General features: G+C 39.1%; 1 protein-coding gene across 1 annotated transcript; it reads left to right on the top strand.

Annotated features, from left to right (window-relative positions):
• Nucleotides 1-4768: 4768 nt before the first annotated feature.
• Nucleotides 4769-5722, top strand: LOC147498885 (putative protein FAR1-RELATED SEQUENCE 10). The gene has a single exon (XM_086563366.1). The coding sequence runs from the start codon at nt 4769-4771 to the stop codon at nt 5720-5722; it is 954 nt and encodes a 317-aa protein (XP_086419492.1).
• Nucleotides 5723-12867: the final 7145 nt, after the last annotated feature.

Genomic DNA, 12867 nt, shown 5'->3' with positions numbered 1-12867 from the left:
TTGCTAGGAATCAAAGAGATTCTGATTACCGCACCGAACATAGTTCACGAATTGTGGCTGAAGATGCTTTCCTCCTTATGCATGTTGTGAAGGTCTATACTATTAGGGTATTCAATAAATTTAAGGAGCAATTCCAGAAGGCAAAGATGGAGTACAAAATTGATGGGGAACAGATTGACAGGTATGGAACCGGAAGCTACATGGTTAAATGCAGAGACCCGCTAAAGAAGTCTGTTTGGAGAGTGAGTTTCGATAGAGGAACCTTAGAGGGAGACTGCGAATGCAAGTACTTTCAGTTTATGGGGTTGCTTTGTGGTCATATGTTAAAGGTTTTTATGCGTTACGAGATTGAAGAGATTCCAAGGCATTTTCTTTTGAAGTGGTGGATGCAAAAGACAAACACGTATAGAGTGGAGTTTGATACTAGATTAGTGGCCGGCCATGAAAACCATGAACCTTTGAGAGTGGCTCATTGTATCAAGGTTGCTTCTCAACTGGCTTACATTGCATCACATACTGTTGAGGGTTATTCATATTTTATAGAAAAGATTGGAGAAATGGCTATTGGAGTTTCAAAGTTTAATGAAACTTCTTGCGAAGGAGATGCATATAATGAAAAGCCTCCAGCTGCAGAGCCTTCAATTCCTTCGGTTAATACCTCACAGGTTATTTGATTTTAATGTTTAATGTTATTTGATTTTAATGTTTAATTTGATATAAATAGTTTTTTTTATTTTGATTTTCAAATCTTTATTTCAGATATTGATTTTGAATCCCAACATTTCTCAAACAAAATGGAGGGGGAAGAAGAACGAGGAGATAGCCCTAAACAATCCAGGAAGAATGTGTAGATCCTGTGGAAAGATTGCTAAGCATGACTCGAGAAATTGTCCCAAGAAAAATAACAAGTAATCTGTGAAATGTAAGTTTTTTTGGTGTTGTCAATACTTTCCACTATTGTATGACTTTCTTGATGTAATCTTAGAAGTATGGAAGTATTAGAGGCATGTTTTTTTTTTCCCTTAGTTTCCATCGTCCACTTTTTGTGATATAAAGCACCTGCACTGTCTAATTGATGTTGTTAGGGTTATCTTGTGCAAGTATTAACCTTCCAATACCAGTTATCTGTGGTTGGAATAGATGCTTCTTCTCATCATAGTACAGTTACTAGTGCATGAGCAGCATGAATTATGAAGCACTATGCAGCTAAAATGCATAAATCTCAGTATGTCATAAAATATAGTGAGATGTTATTTGTACTAAGGAAATCCAAGGTATATGCAGAAATCAATATAACCTTATATCTTAGTTTATGAACAAACAAGGACATCCCTGTTTTATCTGTATGTGGTCTGGCTTATGAGCAGACCATGCAGAGGCGCGCATATACCTTGCGGCTTCCTTTCATGAGCTTTAGAAACTTCCTTTTATGCATTCTTCATATAGTGATTTCTGATCCTTTGGCTTATCAAAACAGGAACCAAGGAATTGAATTTACCCCAGACAGTTTCTTTCCAAGTTCTCTCAAGTGACGCATTGAAAGCATTAAGTAACAGTATAGCACATGAAGATATTGGTGAACAGAGAGATGAGATTAAAAAAGATTTGAGTGAAGGACTGCAAGATGTGAGGACATTTGTATTGGTGTTTGTTGGTTATTCCCTTATTTGACATATGTATACTAGTGCACTTTAAAGTCTAAAATGTTGGTTTATGTTATTAGCTCAGGACATTTTTGGACTATGAAGAGATTAAAGTAGTGATAAGCATTGGTTGTTGTTACAACTTAATGCACTAGGAAGGAAGGTTTTGAAGCTGAAAACACGACATGTCACAAAACACCCTAGCGTGCAAGGAACATGGACAACAGATGTGAAGTTCTGATGCCTGCTGCTGGTGCGACTCACGCTGTTTGTTCTTGGCAGTGTGCATTCTGATAAAACTTTAAAAAAAAAGAAACCAAGTGACTGTTAATGCCTCATAATCTGTTCTTGAACCTGCTTTCAGTATATTCATTTTCATGTTTCCTTTCACATGATACTTTTTTTTTTTTTTTTGTATATTAAGTTTGCATTATTTGGGTTTGAAGATGTTGTTTGCAATGGCAACACATTACGATCGTGTTGATTCGAAAGTCCGATTTGTCCTATATTGTAATCTAGTTCATGATTATGTACATCGTTTGAATTAACAGAGGACACATCGTTATTTTGTATTGTATTTTGCATTGTGTCGTTTGAATTAACAGTTGGAAAATCATGTCAGAGCGCGTCGTAGTACTCTTTCTATTTTAGCTTTCCAGCTACAATAGGGGTTAACTAAACAACTAGAGTTTCACTCACACTAGTGTCAAGTATTTCTATTTCTATTTTAGCTTTCCAGCTACAAGTGTCAAGTATCATGTTCGGTCTACATTCACAAGGTTTGCAAAGAGACCGAATCAGTACTCTTCTTTCCAGTACCAAGCAAATTTCATAACACACATTCAACACACACTCAACAGATTCATAACAGATAACCGAAAAAATTCAACAGATTCATAACAGATTCTTAACAGATAACCGAAAAAATTCAACAGATAGTAGATTCAACATATTCTTAACAGATAACCGAGTAGTTATACCATCCTCTTCAAAACCATCAAAAGCACCATATCACCTTAATTAGGTATTTGATAATACAGATAACCACTAAAAGCATACACACCAACAACAACCTCAAAATGAGCATGCCGATCCAGTGAATAAATGAATCAGTCTTTATCTTCCTTGCGCAAATGGAAACTTCACTTTCAGTTAAGCTGGCGCAAAAGAATTTGTGGATGGAGTTAGAGCTGGGGCAGACGAACAACTTCCATAATTTATCTCATTCTTCTCCCATATAAAATATGTACATCTATGTTCTACCGGTAAATGATCTATATTTCTTACGCAAATGAAGAAACACCGCCATGGATTCAACACGGTTCTTGAAATTCTATCGAATACAAAGCTTCCACATAATGGACACTTGCTCTTATTCATGGATGTAGAAATACTACAAAAAGTTTAAAAGATAGTTACTGTAAAATTCTAAACCAGACATTGGCAGTTAAACACTAATACGGGGTGTATATAAAAAGTCTAGTATAGAGCTACAAGAACAGAGCTATGACCTCAATATACATAACATTGAATAACATCACAACCATGAGCTATGTACTGATATACACTTTCATGGTATATACAGGACCCTCTAGAATCCCCATACCCGAATAAGCAAAGACTGATTTCCTTTTCATGCAATCGTCCTCCTCACATTAAGTCACTAGGTGACTCTATCAAAATTGGTAATCAACTTAGTTGGTCAAAGGATTAATCATTCTAATTACAATTTGGGAAAATTGGGAAAAATGATCAAGTACTTTTCAATTCCACATGAAAGTTACATATAATAACTAGATAATAACTAGTTACAGATAATAACTAGTTATAGATAGTACGCAAGTAGTTGATCAATGTTGAATGAAATATGGAGAATAGTGAGCTGAATAGTGAACTGAAATCTTGGGTAATGCAATGGTTATTTGATTATTGCAATGGGCATAGTGGAATGGGCATTTGATTTTAAGTAATCTGTGAGGAGGATAACAAGTAATCACCATACCTCACGAGTTAAAATGTTTAATGTAAATGTTTAATGTTAAAATAATAGAAAAATAACAAGTAACAAATAATGCAATGGGCAACAAGGGAAGTAACTAACCTGGGGTTAAAGCTTGCGATGACTTTGAATGCTGGAGTGGGTTTTTCAATTTGGAGTTTTCGGAGTTTGGAGTGTTTTTCAACTTAGTTGGTTTCGAACACTGTTTCACTAAGGTATTTGTTCACCAATTTCTGTTTTGTGTTTTGTTGAGTTCGTGGGCTGGGCTTTAAGGACACAAACAATAGTATGTCACGGTAGGATGTTACGTAAGGGATGTCACTCTTGCCCCTCCATATATATATATAGGCTCCTAAAATGACCTTAAATAAGGACCAAATCTAAAACAACCCACAACTTCACCTACAAAATAATTTAAAACCTAATGTTTTGTGGATATGGTCTACTAACACTAAAAAACATCTCTACAAAAGTTCAACTCGTTTGATATCCTCGATCTAACTTAGATAAAAATTGTTGTCCACTTTTGAAAAAATATCTAACGGTCCATAAATGTCTAGTTTTTGCAATCATCTTTTGTCAATGTTAAAAATTGTCAAACAAATTGAATTTTTGTAGAGATATTATTTGTGGTTAGTAGATCATAGCCATAAAATATTACGTTTTAATTCATTTTGTAGGTGAAGTTGTGGGTTGTTTTAGAGTTAGTCTTTATTTATGGTCCTTTTAGGAGCCGGGCTGTGGAAGTTTCGAATTTTAATAAATGCCTATTTTTAAGGAGTCTCTCAAAGAGCTCAGTTAAGAAACAAGTGGGATATATATATAAAAGTTTGCGATTTTAGCGATTCATTTGTTACAGATGTGGTAAGCCATAAAATTTCAGTTTATTAATCAAAGAAATGCTTGTTTTATCTGAGTTAATGATATTATTTCATGTGATTTTGTTTGGCGAATTTAGGTGTTCCCATCTCGTAATGAAATGGTGAATTGGGTCCAACAAGTGGGGAGAGGTTTGGGCATGATTATTGTCACTGGGAGGTCAAATCTAAATACCAGTGGAAGGACTCCAAAATGTTTTTTGGAATGTCAGCGCTCTGGTGAGTATCGAGTGCATGTGAAAAAAAAAATGGTAAAGGAAATCACTTCAAGCAAGAGGAAGAGAAACGCGGGAACGAGAAAGTGTGGTAGTCGATTCAAAATAAGAGGAGTTTTTGTTCCTTATTCAAAAGATTGTTGGAAAATTGAGGTGGTTTTTGGTCGTCACAATAATTCTGTTGCTGTACAGCTAGAGGGCAACTCATATGCCAATAGATTAAAAGTTGAAGAGAAAGCTTTAGTTGCTGATTTGATGAAAGCAGGGATGAGACCCAAGAATACTCTTAAGAACCTTAAGGAAAGATTTCCAGATAATACATCGACCATACAAACTCTATACAACTTTCGCAAGAAAAATAAAGTAGAAGTCATGGTAGGTATAACAGAGTTGCAACAACTTTTACATTTGATTTCTCAGAAAGGGTATATTCACCATGTTAGATGTGTAGATAGTACAGATGAGGTTAGGGATTTGGGTTGGGCGCATCCAGACAGCATATCTTTGTCCAAGTGTTTCACATATGTCTTTATCATGGATGCCACCTACAAGACAAATATGCATGACTATCCATTATTCGAGATTGTAGGTGTCACCCCTACTTACAAGACTTTTTCAGAATTTTATTGTCTAATGCAGAGAGAAACTGCAAATGGCTTTAGTTGGGCACTAGAGAAATTTAAGTTAATGTTGGATGACTTGACACCTTTGGTAATGCTGACTGATGCTGGTGCTGCTTTGATGAAAACTTTGGAAGTTGTTTTCCCTCAAGTTACTAAATTGTTGCGTCGATTTCACATAAATATGAATGTTGCACATAGGGCGAGAAAAGAGCTTCCTAATGTTGAATCGTGCCAAAAAAATTCTAGTTTGTGGGATCGTTTGGTAAGTTTTACAACTAATGCGGAGGTGGAGTGGCAATGGAATTATATTGTTGAGAAGTTCAAGGAGTTTCCAGATTTGATTGATTATCTTCAAAACACATAGATGTCTTGCAGAGAAAAATTTGTTGATGCTTGGTCAGATTGTTGCGTGAACTTTGGTAAGAAGACCACGAACCAAGCCGAAGGTGCACATGCTTCACTAAAGAGAAGCTTAAATGGAAGAAAAAATAATACATTCCTTGACATGTGGGAATTGATCCATCCTAATGTCCCTGCTCAAGTTATCGAAATTAGAGCTTCGTTTGAGCAAAGCTTGAACAACATTAGGCATGCACATAGGATTGCTTTGTTTGGTGAAATTCAAGGCTTTGTGTCAAGGAAAGCGATGGATCTATTGCTTGAAGAGAGGGAAAGATGTGAAAATGTAGGAAGTTCTGCAAAAAAGTGTGGTTGTGTTCTCCGTCTCACACATGGGTTACCATGTGCCCATTCATTGAATGGTCTTATTAAGAGGGGGGAAAGCTTACTATGAACCTGATTCACCCATTTTGGAAGAAGCTAAGTACAATACCTAACCTAATTGATCGAGGTGAGCTAGACTACCAAGATGAATTTGCTTTGTTTGTTGACCATTACCAAAATTCTTCTGCGGATCAGAAAAAAAAAAATTGTTGCAAAGATTAAGGGAAATAAGTTGTCCACAAAATACTTGATTGATCCCTCCTCAAACAAAAGTGAAACCAAGGGAAGACCGGTTGGTAGTCTTGGCAAAAAAACTAAAGGGTCAATGAAAAATGAAAGTAAATATGAAGACTCGAAAAAAAAAATCCTTCGGCTTGGGAGAGATCGCTACCTCTTATAGTACTAACCAATGAATCAGTTGCTTCTGTGCAACATGCTCTGAAGAAACAAAAAATATCTTAAGTGCAGAAAGCTCCTAAGGAATCTCCGAAGAAGGCTTCACAAAATGTTGTTGCTCCGAAGAAGGTTATTGCTCTGAAAAAAGCTCCAAAAAATCATGTTGCTCTGATAAGTACGAAAGAAAAATATCTTCCACTTGTGCATGAATCTTTTCGCCAATATGTAAAAGATTTTGAAAATGTGAGCGGTGATGGAAACTGTGGTTTTCGGGCAGTTGCAGTTGGTATAGGATTTGATAAGGAGATGGGGTGGATACAAGTGAGGCAAGACTTGGTTGAAGAGATTGACACATGGAGGCACGATTTATATGATAAAATGTGGCACGATGATGGAGCCTCAAAACTTTGCACAATCATCGATTGGTATAAAAGCCCATGTTATTCCTTGAAATATATGTTGATGCCCGAAACCAGTTATTTAATTGCTAGTAAGTATAACGTGGTTTTAATTTTTTACCCCTCTAGTGGCATACATTCTTTTCTTCCATTGCACTCAAGTCCTCCAAGTAATCCTAAAATAATTGGTGTTTTGTGCAACAAAGACAATAACCATTATGTCAATGTAAAACTCTACCAGAATTGTCTATTCCCTAGACCTGTGACTTCATGGAAAGATTTTGTTTTTCAAGGAGGTGGTGAATGGAGAGATTGGGCATTACCTAGAGTCGATGCATACACGGAGGCTTTTAGGAACCTTCAACTTCTGACAGATGCTGGAGTTGAACCCTATGCAATTATCCTATCTAACGTTGATGATGATGATGATGATTTGATGTAGTTTTTCAGTGAATGTAAGGCTAAACTTTTGTAAAATGATGTTTACTTGTAACTTTTTTTGAATGGTGGTTACTTGTAATTTTTTGTAAATGGTGGTTACTTATAATTTTGTGTAAATGGTGGTTACTTGTAATTTTTTGGAATGACGAGAATGTAATGAAAAAGTGAATATCAAATGTTAATCATCTTTACTTTATTTATTAAATGTTGAATTCTAAGGAAAACACTTACATATCTTTACGTTGTTAAGTTTAAGAGTATCAAAAAATATAGTGTGCATGTGTTTGCAAATGTCATAGATTTAATGCCTTTCACCTCACTAAGATTGAATTGTACCAAGAAATTAACCACATAGGAATTATCGAAATGGAACAATATAAATGACCAAATGACCAAGTGATACTCGATTTTAAGATTGCACGCATGTTTATGGATTCAAATGTTAAATGCAAAAGAGACAGTGTTTATGAATATATTCAAATGTTAATCATCATTACTTTGTTTATTAACTATGAAATTTGAAGGAAAACATTTGTATATATCTACCTTGTTAAGTTTAAGAGTATAAAAAAGTAACACTTTAAAATGTATCAAAACAGGCACTCACGACAGGCACCCACCGTGAGATAGATTAATTGACAACAGGTATCCACCGTGGAAGATTGAATCTCACGGCAACTCAGAAACGTGGAAGACTGACTTTCCCGGCACAAGGGTACCGTGGGTGTCTATTTTCCTACTGGAATGCCACGGCAGCCAGTGCGCCGCCGAGAACAAACCCCAAAGACAAGGGTGCCGTAAAAGGCGGCAAGCAAACCGTAAAGTAGCTAACTTTTTACTTGAAAATGATCGAACCCTTGCTGGAATGCCACGGCAGAAAGGTGTCGCCAACAGAACAACTCCACGGCACAAGGGTGCCGCCAAAAGACCACATGGACGACAATCAACTGGCGTAGCTCACTTTTTACTTGAAAATGATCGAACCCCTTTCTGGAATGCCACAAGGTTTGAGTTTAAGCTGAGGCAGCTCTGTTCACTTTACTAGCAAGTATGCTCCATTGATGGCAGAGGGAACTAGCCTTCTATGTAAAATCTTGCATCAATGAATACGTACGCTGTTACGCTGTGCATATTTTTCAATTAGGCTGAACTAGTTCTGTAGATTTGTTGTTGCCATTTCTAAAGAAACTGTTTCCATGTGTCCCTGCATGTCATTTGTTACATGCTCTTGACATTCACTAGGTAATTGATGTTGTGCATGCTAACATGCCTTATGTGTATGAAGGTAGTGCAGTTGGGCGTTGGGTTCGTGTAGCGCAACGACTTCATTTGCAGCAAGGATACAATGAATTGGCTTCATTTGTCGTAGCTCATTTTTTACTTGGTTTATTCAATTGAGAGTTTATATTAGAATTTTTCATGGCGGATTAGAATTTTTCATGTTTGGTACGTATTTACGCTTCAAACACTTTAAAAGGAACTGGACAATATTTCAACAGTTTTCATATCAATAACAAATTTCAGCAGAGTTTCGTCTATATTTTTAACATTAAATCATAAAACCTATCATACGTGAAAACAAGTTTCACAAAGATTTGAAGAACCCAAGTTTTGTACACCATTATATATTCCAACACTCATTAGAACTATTTCTTTCTACTACCTCGACTTCGACCTTGCACTCGACCTTGAGTTGGACCTAGACCTATAGTCTTTCTTTTCTTCACATTCACAGGACCGCCATCATTCGAAACAACCACAACGCAACCTTCATTCTCAGGACCACCAACCGAATTTGTCGATGCAAAAGTCGCAGAAGAATCATGAACCGAATCTTTGGATGCAAAAGATGCAGAAGGGATCTTTGGATGTAGAAGATGCAGAAGAATCATCAATCGAAAGTATTTGGTATGCTTCGGTTATTTACGCAATAGCACTTCCCCCATCCATCACAGTCTTAAAAATGTTCTTTGCTTTTGATATACGAGAAATCTGCAATTTCATCAATTCATATACTTTAGAAGGAAAAAAAAAAAAAAAACCGCCCTTCTTCTCCGCCCGAAACCCAAACCGCACTCCTCGTCTTTGCCGCGCCCCCCCCCACCCCCCACCGCCACCATCACCTGCCACCACCTTCCACAACCACCACTTCAAAACCCCAACACTTCAAAACAGTCCTCATTACCACCACTTCAAACCCCCGACACCTTCTCCTCCAAAAAAACCTCGACCTCCACCTTCCCCATAAACCAGAAACAGACCCCAACCACCACCTTCCCCAACCTCCAAAACCAGACCCCGACCACCTTCTCCTCCGAAACACCCGGCCATCATCTCCAAAAAAAAAAAAAAAAAAAATCCAGTGTTACACTACTGGTGCAGCACCCAACTCTACCACCGCCGCCACCATCACCATAGAATATTTTCGGTTTCCCTGTAGCAGTGTAATTATGCATATTTAATGCACTTGTTCTAGTAATTATTAGAGTGTTGATCGAAAGGAGTTGGATGCTGTGTCGCTACTACAGCCAGACCTGGACGTACTATTGAATGCATTGATGGGTCGTGTTGGGTGGTAATTTGGAAGTGCCCCCCTACATGTGGACATGTGACGATTACCAGATTGTATCTCTAATGCAATTTTTGGTTGGTATTTGAAAAATTACCAATAAAAAAAAAGGAGAGAGGTTACCTTGTCTCACTAATTAAGGTTTTGAGATTTGTTTGTATTGGGTTTTGTATGTTGTTTGACGAGTTTTGGGGTTTGGTTTTGGTATGTTTTGGGTTTTGTTGAGTTGTCGACAGGAATTATGAGAGGGAAAAAAGCTCTCGCCCTCTCAGTTACTTCTTCGGGGTTTTCTGCCCCACCCCCTAAGAAACGTGTTCATTGCCCTTTCCGGGATCGTCATGGCTGCACCAATGGGGTGAATGGTAATGGGTTTACTGTTCCCTATATTTTCACACATTTCGATAAGCAACACTTGGATTGCCAGTTGAGTATCGAAAGGGTACGAGATGATATTAAGGATGATCGTGACTTGTATTTGTCATTAGAGAACTTCTTAAAGTCAGTTGACAAATGGGTTTGTGGCATTTGTCTTTGCATTCACGCACTTGGTATACCGTGTCGTCACCCAGATGATACCATAGAACCACCTGTTTTGATGGAGAGTGGAGAACTCACATGTGTTATTGTGGGCATACCGCAGCCACCCTTTAAGCCCAACACTATGAATCTTACACCCACGGCACACAGGGGTGACGGTGATCCTCCTAATCTGCTTGGTGTTGCTTCGCATCTTGATGAGACATTACTTGATAGTGCATTCTCAGATACCTTTTCGATCGCGGAAAAGTATACCCACGCTTTGTCGTTTGGCTTTTTCGGTGCACTTAAATCGCTCTACGGGATATTACGGTTGATCCGGTTCAGTTATGTCTTGGGTTCGTCTCCTTCTGCTGCCACGCTGTACTCGCAAGTTTTTCAACCACAGAATCGTCAGGAACGTCGTTCTGGTACTCGAAAAAATCTTCAGCAGAAACAGATTCTCCATGCTTTGACGACATGGAATGAGCCTGGTGGGATGTTTCGCCTCTTAGAGTCTGTAATAGAGCCTCTTTCAATCCGATCAACCGGAAATCCGGTCCCTACCGGAATGTGCGTCGATGCTTACAGAAAGTTGCTGATGGACATTTTGCTGCAGCGGTACAAGTGTTATCATCATCAGGGGTTGCCTCCAATAATGCAGAGACTGTACATGCATTAAAGGAGAAACACCCGATGCGACAACCACCGGTGAGACCAACTGTTCCTTTTGCTGAGCCCCCTTTATTAGTAGAGAGAGACACCTTATTGTCATGTATTAAGTCGTTTCCGAAAGGTACTTCTTGTGGTCGTGATGGTCTCCGTGCTCAACACTTGTTAGATGCTATGAGTGGTGCTGCAGCAGCTATATCGTCTGACTTTTTAGATGCCTTGGCTTCGGTGGTGAATCTGTGGTTACAGGGACAATGTCCGCAGCCGTTAGCAGAATTCATAGCGAGTGCTCCGTTCACTCCACTTCTTAAGCCGGATAATAGCATTCGTCCGATAGCTGTAGGTATGGTTTGGCGACGTCTTGTTTCCAAAATTGCAATGAAAGGGGTTTCCAAAGAGGTGGTAGGGTACTTGTGGGATTTCCAATTATGGGGTCGGTGTCCCCTGGAGGAGCAGAGGCGATTTTGCATCTTTGTTAATTGCATGGTATATGCTAACGGTGTGAAGACATCTCTTTCTATGTTGCTAGTAGATTTTTGAGAATGCCTTTAATATGGTTGATCGGACTACTATGTTGAGAGGTTCGCATTCGCTGCCCGCTTATTTCCCCCTTGGGTCGAGTATTTGTATTGTCAACCTGCAAGATTATACTTGGGGAATGATTACATATGGTGCATACGGGGTTCAACAAGGTGATCCTTTGGGTCCCCTTCTCTTTGCACTAGTGTTGCACCCCTCGATTCTACTGAGATCCGGTCAAGTTGTCAATTATTGCTCCAAGCTTGGTATTTAGATGATGGGACTCTAGTTGGGGATCTGAGAACAAGTGGCGGCAGCTCTGCGTATCATTCGGGGAAGAAGGGCCTTCTTATGGGTTGGTTCTTAATGTGGCCAAGACTGAGATATTTTGGCCATCATTGGATCAGCGTCGTTCCACTCTGGTCCGTTTCCTTCGGATTTATCTCGCCCTCGCCAGGGTCGGGGTTACTTGGAGGGGCAGTTAGCACTGATTCTTCTTTTGTCATGAGTCTTGCTCGTAAAGCGTGTTGAAAAGGCTATGACCCGATGGACCGTTTAGCTGCATTGGAGGATCCACGGTGTGAGTTAGCACTTTTACGAGCTTGTCTTTGGGGCTCTCCAGTTTGTTTTTGCAGTTCGTACTTGTCCACCACTTTTTTTAGAGAGGCACTAAGACCTTTGATTAGCACATTCGCATGGTTTCCGGGGCATTATAGTTTTCGATGGTCCCGGCCGGTGATTGATTTGCGGTGGCGTTTAGCGGCGCTTCCATTGCGCTTTGGTGGGTTAGGGTATCTATTGTGCCTCGATGTCTCTGCTTTTGCTTTTGTGGCCTCCCGTTTTTCAGACTTTAGAGCTTGAACCACATTCTTAGGAGTTGTGGTCCGGTGCCTATGGGTGAGATCCCATCGATGCTACTAGTGCATTCGTCTCTATCTTTCTGATTTTGACCTTGATTCTCTAGGCTGTGAATGCTACCGTCCCCTCAAAACCACAAAAAGTTTTGGCGGAAGCTTTTACGGTAAGATTGTTGCTAGTCTTGAGAGGGAGTTTGAGTTCTCTACTTTCGTCGAAAGCGATCATGGGATGCTTGCGGTCGGAACATGCAAAAGATTTTCTACTTGCTATTCGATGGAGGGACTTGGACAACGTATGTCACGAGGTGGAGTATCGTGCCATTCTCAGTGCACCGTCTTATGATTCCTCGTACTCGACGGCGGGGTCTTTGCCTGTATGCAAAAAGTAGATTAGATGCTTTTGGGGACCATGCAGTAC

The sequence above is a fragment of the Coptis chinensis genome, chromosome 5, assembly GCF_015680905.1.
Source record: "Coptis chinensis isolate HL-2020 chromosome 5, ASM1568090v1, whole genome shotgun sequence".
NCBI classification, from domain to species: domain Eukaryota; kingdom Viridiplantae; phylum Streptophyta; class Magnoliopsida; order Ranunculales; family Ranunculaceae; genus Coptis; species Coptis chinensis.
This window is presented reverse-complemented; position numbering and strand designations above follow the sequence as displayed.